The sequence below is a fragment of the Pelobates fuscus genome, chromosome 12, assembly GCF_036172605.1.
Source record: "Pelobates fuscus isolate aPelFus1 chromosome 12, aPelFus1.pri, whole genome shotgun sequence".
Lineage (NCBI taxonomy): Eukaryota > Metazoa > Chordata > Amphibia > Anura > Pelobatidae > Pelobates > Pelobates fuscus.
The window spans coordinates 40,743,853-40,759,172 of NC_086328.1; the positions used below are offsets into that span (position 1 = coordinate 40,743,853).

General features: G+C 37.5%; 1 protein-coding gene across 5 annotated transcripts in view; it reads right to left on the minus strand.

Annotated features, from left to right (window-relative positions):
- Window positions 1-15,320, minus strand: part of CHD9 (chromodomain helicase DNA binding protein 9) — a 174,104-nt gene that overhangs the window by 39,834 nt on the left and 118,950 nt on the right. For 3 of the 5 annotated variants that reach the window (XM_063437576.1, XM_063437574.1, XM_063437578.1), the window contains 7 exons: window positions 9,748-9,852; window positions 9,615-9,670; window positions 5,421-5,538; window positions 4,984-5,070; window positions 3,213-3,350; window positions 2,030-2,151; window positions 888-1,131 (listed from right to left, as the gene is read on the minus strand). In XM_063437576.1, the coding sequence (XP_063293646.1) occupies window positions 888-1,131; window positions 2,030-2,151; window positions 3,213-3,350; window positions 4,984-5,070; window positions 5,421-5,538; window positions 9,615-9,670; window positions 9,748-9,852 (870 nt within the window). The remainder of the gene's footprint in view (window positions 1-887; window positions 1,132-2,029; window positions 2,152-3,212; window positions 3,351-4,983; window positions 5,071-5,420; window positions 5,539-9,614; window positions 9,671-9,747; window positions 9,853-15,320) is intronic. The other 2 variants (XM_063437577.1, XM_063437575.1) reach the window with 1 other exon arrangement.

Consider the following 15,320-nt stretch of genomic DNA (forward strand, 5'->3'; position numbering starts at 1 on the left):
TTTGCCCATAGTTTAAAGCCAGTGGGGCAGATGCCGCTTCCACTTCGGCATTAACAATAGAACTTTAACATCACCTGCTATAACCCCAAACCTGGCTGCCATTAAAAGATAATCGGTACAACAGCTTTCTACATAAACATTACCATTGAATAGTCAAGTTTCTATAAGCCACACAGCAAGATAGAGACAGATGACTTTTCTTTCAAATTCCTGCAATACTTTCTTACATCTTTTTAAAACTACCAATCTTAAACTGCTGCGCCTGGAATATGATTTCTATAAAAAAATTTTTTTAAAAGTTACTCAAAAGCCCTTTGAATTCGACCCAAAGCTGTTTTTACCTATATAATATTTCTGGTCTAGATTTTTTTTATTATTATTATCCATCTGCTGACTGCCGCTCAAGTACTTGTTGCCAGAAACTGGAGGACAGTTATAGCTCCATGCTGGTCAGCCGTTAGGGAGCAGTTAGTTTTCCAGATCAAGATGGAGATGCGGATGGGTATATAGATTGAATCATGATGAATTAGAGCAGTGGATCAAACGATTATTAATGATATAATATAAGAGAATTTAACCTCCCGATACGTCTCTCTTTTTAATTTTTTCTTTTAAGCATGTTAAAGCCTAAGCCTCTATTATCTTGTTTTGACCCATACCGCAGGGATATGTTAAACGTTGTGCTACATTTTTTCTTTAAATTGCACATTTAATTAAAATAAGAAATATATATATATATATATATATATATATATATATATATATACACACAGGTGTTGACTTATATAGGCATATTTTGTCATTATGTGATTTATAATTAAAAAAAAAGATGCTGCGTGTGACTTTGTGAAAAATATAATTATTTTCTATAAAACAGATTAAGATACCTGAGGGTCCCGGAAATACATTTCATATTGCTGGATCATTTGCCGGCTAATCATGCTGCCATGGTATACAACCACATTGAGGTCTGTCCACGTACGAAACTCCCGTTCCCAGTTTGTGATGGTGGATAGTGGAGCAATGATAAGAAAAGGTCCCTTGATCCCGGTTAAGAAGATTTCATGCAGGAATGTGATGCTCTGAATAGTTTTTCCCAGGCCCATCTCATCTGCTAAAATGCAGTTTCGTCTACAAATAAACCATTGCAATCATGAAATAATTGTATTTTCCATATAAGAATATTAGAATTTCTTCAGCTAATTTGCATGTTACATTACTTAATTGGTTGCACAACAAATAGAATTATCCTAAACTGATCAATTTTAGTGACAACCAAATCCGGACACCCCAACATCAGTTGCCAGCACTGTACACGCACTCTATTGGTTCACATATATTAAAAGGGATTCTCCAAGCACCAGAACCACTACAGGTTAATGTAGTGATTTTGAAGCAAAGAAGATTTTCCAGCACCCTCTTATCCATAAGCATTCACTCAGACAGCAAATAGAACTGCTTCCAATTGCAGGACCGACATTCAGCGTCCGCACACTCTGTATGAAGACAAAGAATGCTCCTAATACAGAAGCACTGGTAACCCTCATGGGGAGATTCTGATTGGCATAGCTGAGCAACTTCCTGGCATGAGCAGTAAATTCACCAATGCTGTAATGATGAGCTAAGCCAGGGCAGTGCAGAACCAAGGAATTAAATATGCTTTATTTTAACTTGTGTTTATGTATGTGGAGGTTCTTTTAAATTTATTTTAGAAAATAGAATTCACCATAAAAACAGTCAAGAATGTTAAGGGTTTGGCTCTCTCAGCCCAAGTCCTCCAAAATCTCTGACACAAAACTGACACTTCTATTGGTTCACACACACAAGATACAGGATCAGAGCCTTAATGTTGCCATACAAGAAAGATGGAGAGCTTCAGGTCACTGAACTACCAATGTTCATAGTTTTGCCTATGATGCAATGTCAGCTAAATTGCTAAAATAGTACTGATTAATGCAACTATATAGTGGTTTACCCACTAGTGTAAACAGGAGATTAATTATTCTCCAGGGGGGAGGGGAGGCCTCACCTGTTATACCAGTTGAAAAGTAGCCAGTTGAGTCCTTCCAGTTGGTATTCGCGGAGCTGATTACCCGTTTTATATTCTCTTGACTGATGTATCTTCTTCCAAGAGTTCGTTGGTGGCCGATCCTATGAATATAACACAGAAAAATTTAAGTGGCCAAAAGTATTAAAGTTTTACCCACAATTTCTTGTATGCATTGCAGCAGGAGTATTCTACCCAGTCTTTTATAAGCCTGAATTTATTCAAGAGTAAGGCTTGTCCCACTGCTCCCTTAATGCTCCTTGCTAGAAATTAGAAACTCATTTCTCAAAAGAAGGACTGGGCTGGAATAAATTTGAATGATAAAAAAAAAAAAAAACAGCAGACATAATCCAGAAAAGGGTGGCACCCTATTGAACCATGAAACAAATAACAGCAACATGGTGGCCCTATATTAAATAAAATTGGCACATTTAATTAAAATAATATATATATATATATATATATATATATATAAAAATCACAATAGTTTCTAGCACTCATCCCAAAGCAAATCAAATAAGTAAAAAAACAGGTGCCTCTCCATGCAAAGTATATAAAATAGAAAAAATTTAGAGCACTCAATGGATTTGTGAATAAATGCTATATTAATTTAAACGCATACCAACTTATGCGTTTAAATTAATATAGCATTTATTCACAAATCCATTGAGTGCTCTCAATTTTTTCTATTTTATATATATATATATATATATATATATATATATATATACACACACACATACATGTATAATGTTTTTAATTACAGTATTTATTTGAAATGATAATTTAGAATTTTGTTGATTCATACTTTGTACATAATATGTTTTAATTCACGCATAGGTGTCGAAATTACATGCACACTTTTTAAAAATTCTCTCATTTTTTTTTTTTTGTTAGAGATAATATCCTAAAAATTTTGATCTAGCATTCCAAGCCATTTCAGTTGTTAGTCTTGTATATGAAGTCAGATACTGGCAATTCTACTCTAAGAGCAGCATAATATTGCAACTCTTCATCCTCATCACCAAAAATGTTCAAAAAGTAACTATTGATGTAACAGACACATTAAAAAGACCTAAGGTGTGGCTTGACATTGGCAGTGATACGGAGAACATACTGACTCATTTTTGAAGATCTTCAACCAGCTGGCTTTAGGAATCCTTACCATTCTCCTTGTATCAGGTCTAACTGCTTGCAGCTGCTCAAATTCTTCAATTTTTGTTTGGTCGACATCTTCCTTCAGTTCCCATGTGCTGTCTTCATACGGCAGTGAGCACCACTTCACTAGATAATAAATAACAGGCTGTGGGGGATAAAACAAAACATTAAGTCAGGTTTACGGTTTGCTCCTGCTTCTAGTGCTGGAGATGAATCATGCTGTATTAAAAGTTCTGACTCTTGTAACAGTCGGCCCTTTTTTTTTTTTTTTTTTAAGAAAATGTGAATCTAGACCTTCAACAAAGCACTATTTGGCAGGCACATAAGGCGGTCATTAGAGGCATACCTATTTGCATGTCTTTATTTCTGGGTCAATGTTTTGATACTTTTTATTAAAAGGTCACATGTGTTGGTATTATTATAAAGGTGATGGTACATAGAACACCAGGCACACAATCTCAGATTTAGAAGTGGCTTGAAACAGCAATATTGAGTAAAAAACTAGTGCAGGCCTAAAACAGCCTCTCTGAGCGGTGAATCATGCAGCCTGGAATGAGCTTTCTGGGCTGCGTAGATCAGTATTGGCACATTGCACATAAGCCTGCCAAGCCTCACACCATGTACGTGTGGACCTCCGTTCTGTATATAGCCCTATTCATGTGTAAATAGATATTGTATGTGATGAGTTTCTGCTATTTAAGGATCTACATCTTCTTCTCAAACTTCTGCTGGACAGGAGTTTATGGGATAATTATAGGACTCCATAAACCAAATCGAAACTTTCCTGTTCGAATATTAACCGTAATTATCTTTTGTAATGCATTAAAAATAAGGAGTACATTTTACCCCAGTTTCCATTTAAGAATAGCTCTGTTTTTTAGTTATTGGTTTACATAAAATCATAAAACTTATCTAAACACTTTGCAATGTACAACTAGCTCAGTATACATTCCTACTTCCACTTGCTATGTGTTGGTGGGGCTAGATTGCCAACAGCATTTTTCTTTTGTAATATAGGAAGATACCCTGTCCATATCCTTTCTATGAATCACCATTGATTTTAGAGCAAGCCTATCAATGTCATGATTTAGCACAAAGCAGCATTGAGTACAGGATTTTTAGTAGATCTAGAGAGGGATAGTTCGATAGTTTGAGTAACAATACAACCTTTCCCACGTTAAGGGCACCTTGCTGCAGCTTGATCTGTGAAGTCATCAATCCTGATGCCTTTTGCCCAATCAGATACCTCTCATAGAGAGGTTGACACAAAGCACAGCAGTCGCCGCAATCCTCTTATCCAATATTTCTCTATTAGAAGCCTTGAATCTATGGACACACTGAGCATCTGGAGTCAGTATAATTTGATGTCCAGCTTCAGCATGCAAAAAGATACAGTTATTGAATCTCTATTATGCCAGAGCCCCTGGTGGCTGTCTGTCTGACAGCCACTAATAAGAATGGAATATGCTAAATGTAAACAGTGGAGTTTCTCAAATATGGCCCTGTTTACAACAGCAGCATCTATACCTCAAAACACACTCTATTGAGATGAAATTGTGTTGATGTCCAATTATGGATATGGATTTTCCTAGTATTGAGAACAGGCTGCAGGCAATAGCATTACATAGATTTATGATGATCACATGGACATTTTTGGCAACTTTTTACTCGTCCGTAATGGTAGTTTTACACTGGCTACAGTATAGCAGAAAAGCCTTGTTGGCCTTGTGTGGGCTCCTTCACATGTATATTTGACAGAACATAAAACTTGCACTTACTTCACCAGTGTCCTTATCCTCACAAAAGGAGACTTCTAATACGCGATCCACTTCTACGTAATCTGGATTAAACATCTCTTCTTCCATCTGTGACCAGGGGCAAGAGAAAGAAATTTCAGTGCAGGTAAACAAACGAGGAGAGGGAAGGGAGTGTGAATTTCAGTCCTTAGAGGAATAGATTTGTGTGTCATTTAACTATCAATGCATTGATTTAGTAATGCTCTATAAAAATGTACTTTGCATTGAAGGCAAAATCTTTCCACTTCCAAACTATTTATGTATCAGACAAACACGTGAGTGAGAGGGAGGGAATAAAGAGAGAGAGACATACGTACACAATCCTGCAGGATCTCTTTACATGCAGAGACTTGGACATCTACCAAGAACAATGATTAAGTATAAATTAAATATTTTTTTCCTCTATTATTTTTACTTACATCAGCAAAAAAGTGTGCCCTTTGCGCCTGTCTGATCTTGAATCGTTTAATTTTCTGCTGGATTCTTTTATCCTTTAGCAGCTGCTGCTCTGTGGCCCATTCACAGTGCAAATAGGAACTTAGAGAAGAAGAATGATGGATGGTTAATGCTGTGGCCTTCGAAATGCAAATATATTACAGACAGATTGCTGCCCAGAGAAGTGAAAGTCTAATACATGGAGTGAGGGCTTGTGAATTACCAGCCAACATGATTTGAAAGTGCCGCGATATACAGACAGACAGAGTAGCACAGCTCAAGATTTTAATGAACCTCTTCATAGTAAAGAACTCACCAGACTAGCCCTCTCTGTTCTTGTGTGGTCACCCCATCAAATGACTGCAGTACATCTCCATTAGAAACCATTAATACAATGTTGAAGAGCACTTGAAACCTTTGGACTTTTGCACAACTAAAATACCCAACTTAACCCCTTAACGACACATGACATGTGCGACATGTCATGATTCCCTTTTATTCCAGAAGTTTGGTCCTTAAGGGGTTAAATATGGCAACTTGTATTTTTGCCCAAAATACCATTATTTAAAAAATAAAAATTGAAATGAAATGAGTATTATATGAGTGACACACAGTATCACATCACTCCCAGTGTATCCTAGGGATGTTACATATTATGATCATAGAAGAAATGCCTTAAATAAAGATGAAAACGTGAAAGTTGATGTCCGAGTTTAGATGTGCATATGTCGGAGTATATGTCAGTACCAGTACGTCATGTGTTCCACTCTTATCTACTCCGCCGACTTCAAACCAGTAAAATCTCAAACAGCATTTAATTTAGGTCTATCAAAACTGCTAAACTGAAAAAAGAAAAAACCCTAAAAAAAAAAAAAAAAAAAAAAAAGGGGGGGGGGGAGGAGGGAGTGCTGTTTTTTCTTAAGGTTCGTTTCTTTAGTTTTTAATTTTGGCATATTTGTGTATTTAAAGATTAAGTTCAAAACTTCTACCAGCTGAATGTTGGAAGTTACTGTTATATAGAATAATGATTTGACTTTTTTTTTTTTTTTTAGCTTTTACGAACAGAAGAAAGAAAAAGCTGCTTTGTCATCCAATTTTATTTTTAACCACCATACAACTCTCCCCCCCCCCCCCTTTTTTTAAATTTATTTGGGAAAATATAATAATTGAAACCATAGCCTCTAATTAACTTGGACTTCTTGTCTTTAGTCCATCGAGCACAGTTTACCCATAATATCAACACATTGGCTGCAGGTGGCCACATGCTGTCAGCAGTTGTCTTATCTTTTATTGGTAATTCTGAGAAACTAGAGCTTGCGTGGATTTAAAAAAAAAAAAAAAAAAAAAGGATGATGTAATGATGAGATATCCTCATCTTCAAACGGGAATCCAAGATAAATTCCAGAGCTCGGTTAGATTGAAATTATATGTGCTGATAACCTCTAACATTGGTAATAGCAATCAGTTAAAACAGTCTGCTGCTGAACCAACTACAGCTTGCACTGCTAAGTGTACTTATCCACTGATGTACCAAAATCCAAATACTTTTGTGTACTATTGCTTTTTAATATATATATATATATATATATATATATATATATATATATATATATATTACAATTAATAATAATAATGAAACAGATTACCATACTGGTAACATATTGCCTGCCCATCTCTTAAAGATACTGTATCTACTATAACAAAGTATCGGCTGTAATAAACGATTACGTGAGAAATGAATAGTTGGTGAATTACTTTTCCAAATATTTGTCTTTGCATTTATTTTACTGGTCATGTTTTATTGTCAGGTTTGTCTTCTAATTCAACAAATATAAGTAATTACAAATTGACATCCTCAGCGCCTAGATTACATACACAGGGCAGTAGCTGAATGGCTGTCACCTTGCAGGACTTTGGAAATTGACTGTGGTCGATACTGGGCTCTGTTAAATGACTGTAGAAAGCGTCTGGATAATTTATGATGACCCTTAATAGATAACAGTGAGACATCAGCTCTCAAAAGGTGCAAAAATCCTGTAGGCATCAAAATATTGGTGTCCAGTCAATATCCATCTTTCCACAAGGGCTAAAGATTTCATCACACTGTAGCAGCAATGTTTCTGAACAGTAAATAGTACCGGCATTGTAAGGTATCACTTTTATAAAATATTACAAATGCTGGGTTAGTGGCACATGGGACTGCTGCCTTAATTAATATGCTAGTTTTATTCAGGGTGTAAAATGAGAAGACACGCCTTCTTAATGGGGGTCCACAGTTTTTTTTTTTATTTTGAGTTCAAAGCCCATTTTACAAATCTAAAATAAATATGCAGTTATTCTAAGGTTTTAGTCCTAGGATGTATGAAGCTGTTGATATCAGATACGTTTGTTTTGAAACTCCGTATTTGGACAATGCTTTACAGCACTCGGGTAACTACTCACCCCAAAAATTTGTATTTAATAAGGATAGAATCTTTTTGAAATACTAATTTTGACATTGTTGGAATTTCACTGAAATTGCAACCCAGGCAAGAGATATACTGAGGAAAAAGTAGGTATTTTTTTTCTGTATATTTCCTCCACCAGACTTTTACCGGTAATTGATGCAGGGAATTGGCACGGTCTATGGACCACTGTCTTTCATATACCTCAAATCTGTACTCTCTCGCAAGAGTACAGTAGTAATGCCGGCGCCTGGCGCTGAACTGCCAGCAACTGAAGAGGGCCTGCCGCAGGAAGATGGTCATTGCCGTGTGGAACATGTTCAGATAAGAAGAATTCACGTTTACCTGCCCCACTCCCCATGTGGCAAACGGACCCCCAGTGTCATTGGGTTTCTTTGCAAATTCGGCAAAGTCCAGCTTTAAAAGACCCCCCCCTCTTCTCTCACCCCCCCCCCAGAATAAAACAAAAAAACAATACAAAGCCACAACTGGATAAACAAAAACTTGATAAACATAAATTGGATGTGCATAATTATTAACGTTTTATAAATTCTGTAGGAATGCTGTCCAGGTGAATGAAGAGACCCTTTCATGGACTACAAGACAAGTATAGGCGTCTAATGAAAAAACTTTTTTTTGCAAACACAAGCAGGAGTGGTGGACCTTAATGTGAACCTGTTGATGAGATTTCAACTTTATTAAACCTTTTCCTTTTGGTGGTGGGTGCATCACAACAACCCTAGCGATTAAACAGATGACTAGTGGAATGCGTCATCAATTCTGACAAGAGCGAAGTAGTGTGACAGGTACCTTTAAAACAGCTCAATTACAAGTAAATGAGATTATAGCCTACGGAGAGAGACAATACAACTGAACACATGCTAAAGGCTTAATGAGGAAGGAGAATTACATTTTTATTCTAGCATTAAATAGCACACAGCATAGAGGAATAAAGAATGGGATTTTCTTTCTGATCCCTAAATGGATTAAGATCTGGGGGAACATGCATCGTATAAAAAAAAAAAATCAGAAGATGAAGCTAAGAAAGGGGTAAAACGATCATGCATTGTGTGGGTATATTTGGACCCTCTTCATCTATTGTTAGAACTCACATAAATACGGTCACATTCTAACAGTTAATTATGCAGGAAAACAGTTTGTGTCATTAATTATGTGCCAATAAGCTCTACGGATATGCTTGGGAAATTGAGAAATGTGTCATTATCCATTGCATACATGTTGATACCATATGTGCCCACATTTCATTGTCAATAGCCTTTTATGTCAAAATAAGCTTTGTTCCTCGATGGAATAAGTTATCTGGAAACTCTATAGTTACTATACTGATAACATGGGTTAATGCCTATAAACATATACATTAGTTTGGGTTTACTTATTCTATTTCTAAACTTATTTTAACTAGGATTATTTTGAGTAGAGGGAGTTTAGATCTGTTTCTGCAGGGTCTATATCTTTGAAGATAATATTTGGTCTTTGTAATCATTTTTCATTTTATCTAATAGAACTTGTTAAACAATCTTATCTGAGCTAAGTATCCCCCCTATCACAGTTACTACCTCCCCTGAGTGCATTTATGACATATAGCCTCACAGCACAGCACAAGATAACTTGGTTAAGGGCAAACTGCATAAGCACAAGACCTCTTCTTTAATCACCAGCCATTTGAATATTAAATATTATAACCGACTAGATTATTCAATTTATAATACTTACTAATTTTTGTACTTGACGTAAAATTCTTCCAGTTCGACAAAATTGCCAGAGGCAGTCTGAAAGCAGAAATAACATTGTTTTACGCTCTTTCAAACGTACGGATGGATCTCCAGCCACACTGTCTACTTCCTACCTCTTTCTTCACGGTTCTTGAAGATAGAATTTTGTCAACAATGGCAGCATCTTCTTCACTGGGGTTCTCCTGAGAGATAGTGGAGGTTTGGTTAAACCTTTTGTTCTAAAAATTACGTAGGAGATTAGCATAAAGTGACAGGTGATCGTTCATTTGGAAAGAGCATTCAAACATAGACCATCAATGCACTGGACTATTTTTAAAACGTTACTTACTTAAAAAAAAAAAAGTTTACAAAATCACAGTATAAATATTGGCTATTAGATTAATACTATTGGTATTTATATAGTGTCAACTTATTCTGCAGCAGTTTACAATATTTACCAATAAATGAGACAAACTATTACACATTATGACTGGAACAGTAGGTTAAAGAGGATGCTGCTCAGACTAGCTTACAATCTAGAGGAGGAGAGATAAAAAAAAAAAAAAACAATAAGATCGATGGCATGGAGAATAAGAGCCAAGTGACACAGTGGAAAAAAAAGCAGGGTTAGAAGGTAAGAGTGAAGAGGAGAATGGCCCCACTAATTAAGTTGAGAGAGTAATGACAGTTCTGAAGAGGTGGATTTTTAAGGATTTCTTGAAGTCTCTGAAACTAAGGGAGAGTCTGATGGGGGGGGGGGGGGGATGTAGAAAGAAGCATACCTATGAGAAGTCCTGCAAGCGTGAGTTAGCAGTACAGGTACGAGCAGCAGACAGGAGAAGGTCACTGGCAGAGTACAGCGGCCGAGAAGGGGCATTCTTACCAAATAATAAAGAAATATTGCAGGGGTAGAGTTGTTGAGAGCTTTGTAGATAAGTGGTAATATTTTGAATTGAATCCTACAGTACAGACTATACAGGAAGCCAATGTTACGATTAATTAATGAGAGGAACGACAGGAGAGGAAAAATAAGCCTGGCAGCAGCATTAATTATGGACTGTTGAGAGGCAGTATGGTGTCTGGAGAGACCAATTAGGAAAGAATGACAGGAGTCAATGCAAAAAAATTACAAGAGCATGGACCATCACTGTAGTAATATCTTAAGTGAGAAAAGGACGAACGAGGGCAATGTTTTTAAACTGGAATTGGCAGGATTTGGTGCCAGTCTGGATATAAAACATTAAGGCGATGCCAGAACCGATAACACAGAGGAAGCAAGTTTGCAAGGACGGGCTGATGCGCGTACCATCGACCTGCAGGGACAGCAACAGAGGAGGACTTATTATAAGTAGGAAAAATAAGAAGCTTAGTTTTAGTTAAATTACGTTTTAGAAAGCTGGAGGACATCCAATTGGAGACGAAAGAGAGGAAACTGAAGACTTGTTCTACGACAGCGGGAGAGAGATCAGGGAAGGAGAGGTATATTTAGGGGTCACCTCTAGCATGCAAGCTCATTGAGCAGGGTCCTCAACCCCTCTGTTCCTGTGCATCCATTTGTCTGGTTACAATTACATGTCTGTTAGTCCACCCATTGTACAGAGGTACAAGATTTGCTGGCGCTATAAAAATAATAATAATAATAATAATAATAATAAGCAGCAAACAGGTCGAAGTGGAATCCAAAATAATGAATATGCTAGCCAAGAGAGAATGTAGAGAGAAATTAGAAGCAGACCAACAACAGAGATTTAGTGGACTCCAGGATGAGGGGAGAAGGTGTTATCTGACAATAAGACAAGGAAAGATTGTTGGGAGAGATAGGAAGAGAGCCAAGAAAGGACAGTGTCATGAAGAGTTTTGAGATCATTTTGACGTCCTGTAAGTCATTGCAAAAGGAGGCAATCTACTTTATATGGACTGTGGAAGTAAATTCATGATTGTATCAAAAAGGTGGCCATAAGTTATTATACTGGTTTAAATGTAATACTTTTATCAAATTTCCGGTTATAGTCCGTGGTTTGGTAAATAAAAAACAGCTAAACATGTCCTTTACATTATTCTTGAAATTATGCAATAACAATTTCCCAAGACACCTTACGGGGCTGTCCGACAGATGGTATAAATGCTGCATATAGCCCTTGGCCTCAATAGCCTCTAGAGGTTTTTATTATAAAATTATAATTTTATACATTCACCAATGATGGTGTGACAAGTCTACGGCACAAGTACTGCGCGTCAATGTCAGTTGGAGATGAACTTGTCAGTGGACAAGTGGAGAGGCAAAAATCACACAAGGCAGGAAAGAGCAGTGGCAGGTGTCTATGCTCTGATCCCAAGAACATCACAAAAGGGTAAGAGAGTGTCACTTTAAGGAAGTGAGGATAGATTTAATTGAAAGAGATGAAGGATAGAGAAAACATATGGAATGATGACATACATGTAAAGAAGATGGGAGATATGATGAGGGGATTTAAATGGAAGGGTGCAAAATGAGGTTGGTGGGCAGTCAATAAGCAAAGACTGCACAATGACACATTTGTTGAGGTCACCTTACCATGTTGGGCTACCACAATCATGCGCTCCAAAACAATGGTGTTGGACAGCTCTGCTTTATGAGGTAGGATGCTTAAAGAAACACTATATATACACGCAAACAACTTTAATTTATAGAAGCAGTTATGTTGTGCCATGCCAAAGCACGAGTTGGCATTTGAGGTATGTTATGAGTTGTTTTTGCACATGTTGGGATAACATTTGTTGTAGGCTTTGAACACCAGGCCTAAGCCATAAAACAACAAGATAACCATCACCAGAGCTGGACATAGGGCATCGTAAAAGGTAGGGGTAGGGGGGAAATATGAAATGGGTATTTAACTGCCAGGCCAAACTTCTCTGATCCACCCAGAAGTCTACCCACTTATAAACAACTAGTATAAGGTATATTATTGAGGATGTTGGACTATCCAGTCAGATTTATTTTTCCAACAACTACTTGGAGACCTGTAACATCTGAATCTCCCACAATAATTATATATAAGGGGTAAATATATTTAAGGATTTCTTGTGTTTTCTCCTATTTTATTTTATGTAATGTTTTGCAATTTGTTATCTGTATGTCATTTATTTCTGTATTTTTGTACACAGCACTGTGAATCATTTTTGTCAGATTAAATATTTACTTAATCAGCTTGTGTCTGTTCTCTATAAGCTCACTCATCTGAGGAAAGCTCAGGTAAACACGTTACCAAAAGGATTGATTATATATGTCTGATTAGTGAAGTAAGGTTGTGATCCTATAATTCTACCGTGTGTGGGGTAACCTAAGACGCCGGGTATAAAGTCTTGGTGGTGGCAGTAAAGTGTGTACTAGGGTGGTAGTATAGAAGGTATTGCAGGGGTTAATTTAGTGGTTGTTGGGACCAGCAACAGGTAACCAGGGGTCTGGTGTCATTAACCCTTTCACTTCCACACTCTCCCCACTGTCTCGGCTGGGCCAATAGCCCTCGTTCGTGACATGGTGTATAGATCGTGCCTTTGCCGTCCATCTGCTAAATTCTCTGCTATTTAGGAGTTAAATCGCTTTGTTTATACAGCACTAGTCACACCTACCTGCATGTGACTTACAGTTGCAAGAAAAAGTATGTGAACCCTTTGGAATGATATGGGTTTCTGCACAAATTGGTCATAAAATGTGATCTGATCATCATCTAAGTCACAACAATAGACAATAACAGCCTGCGTAAACTAATAACACACAAAGAATGAAAAGTTGCCATGTTTTTATTGAACACACCATGTAAACATTCACAGTGCAGGTGGAAAAAGTATGAGAACCCCTAGACTAATGACATCTCCAAGAGCTAGTTGGAGTGAGATGTCAACCAACTGGAGTCCAATCAATGAGAGGAGATTGGAGGTGTTGGTTACAGCTGCCCTGCCCTATAAAAACACACACCAGTTCTTTGCTTTTCACAAGAAGCATTGCCTGATGTGAATGATGCCTCGCACAAAAGAGCTCTCAGAAGACCTACGATTAAGAATTGTTGACTTGCATAAAGCTGGAAAGGGTTATAAAAGTATCTCCAAAAGCCTTGCGGTTCATCAGTCCACGGTAAGACAAATTGTCTATAAATGGAGCAAGTTCAGCACTGCTGCTACTCTCCCTAGGAGTGGCCGTCCTGTAAAGATGACTGCAAGAGCACAGCGCAGCTTGCTTAATGAGGTAAAGAAGAATCCTAGAGTGTCAGCTAAAGACTTACAAAAGTCACTGGCAAATGCTAACATCCCTGTTAGCGAATCTACAATAGGTAAAACACTAAACAAGAATGGGTTTCATGGGAGGATACCACAGAGGAAGCCACTGCTGTCCAAACAAAACATTGCTGCACGTTTACAGCTTGCACAAGAGCACCTGGATGTTCCACAGCAGTACTGGCAAAATATTCTGTGGACAGATCAAACCAAAGTTGAGTTGTTTGGAAGAAACACACAACACTATGTGTGGAGAGAAAGAGGCACAGCACACCGACATTCTGAAGAAGCCTATCAGGCGAAACGCGTTAAGTGGGACTATATTTTATATTTATATTTTATTATCTATTATTTTGTTTGTTTATATTAAAGTATACTTTTAAAGTTACTTTTTATATTTACAATTTTTATTTCCTGGTATCCTGTATATCCTTGGTGGGGATTATACCACCCAAGCTGTTTACACTAGAGCAGGTCACATGCTCTGGAAAGTGTAAGTACAATACTATTTATTATCTATTATATTATTGGTACTTACTTCACCATATTGCTGCTATCTTTCTTTTATACCAACTACGCACATTGCACCTTGAGAACATCTGTGGCAAATACTACAAATCCAAAGACGGGGATTGTACCGTCCAAGCGCTTCACAGCAGAGCTCTGTTATAGCTCATCTCCATGTGAGTGGACTGTACATAGTTACTAACTACTTACTTTTAAGATAACATTTACTGTATTGCACTATTATTTTTTATCTTAATTTCTTTTTGAGGTTATGATTAATTGGAATATCCAAGGACACTTGTATGTATTTTTTGCATATTTAAATTAATAGGCGCGGTATCCGCCCTCTTTCTTTCACTGTTATTCACTCACAAGGTTGGGGAATCCTTGTTCTGTATTCTGCTGCCTGATCACTATAGCGAGCGCCTATTATTTTTCTTTTTTCAATCAAAACCTCATCCCAACTGTGAAGTATGGTGGCGGGAGCATCATGGTTTGGGGCTGCTTTGCTGCGTCAGGGACTGGACAGATTGCGATGAATCCCAATCCCAAGTTTATCAAGACATTTTGCAGGAGAACTTAAGGCCATCTGTCTACCAGCTGAAGCTCAACAGAAGATGAGTGTTGCAACAGGACAATGACCCAAAGCATAGAAGTAAATCAACAACAGAATGGCTTAAACAGAAGAAAATACGCCTTCTGAAGTGGCCCAGTCAGAGTCCTGACCTCAACCCGATTGAGATGCTGTGGCATGACCTCAAGAATGCGATTCACACCAGACATCCCAAGAATATTGCTGAACTGAAACAGTTCTGTAAAGAGGAATGGTCAAGAATTACTCCTGACCGTTGTGCACGTCTGATCTGCAACTACAGGAAACGTTTGGTTGAAGTTATTGCTGCCAAAGGAGGTCCAACCAGTTATTAAATCCAAGGGTTCACATACTTTT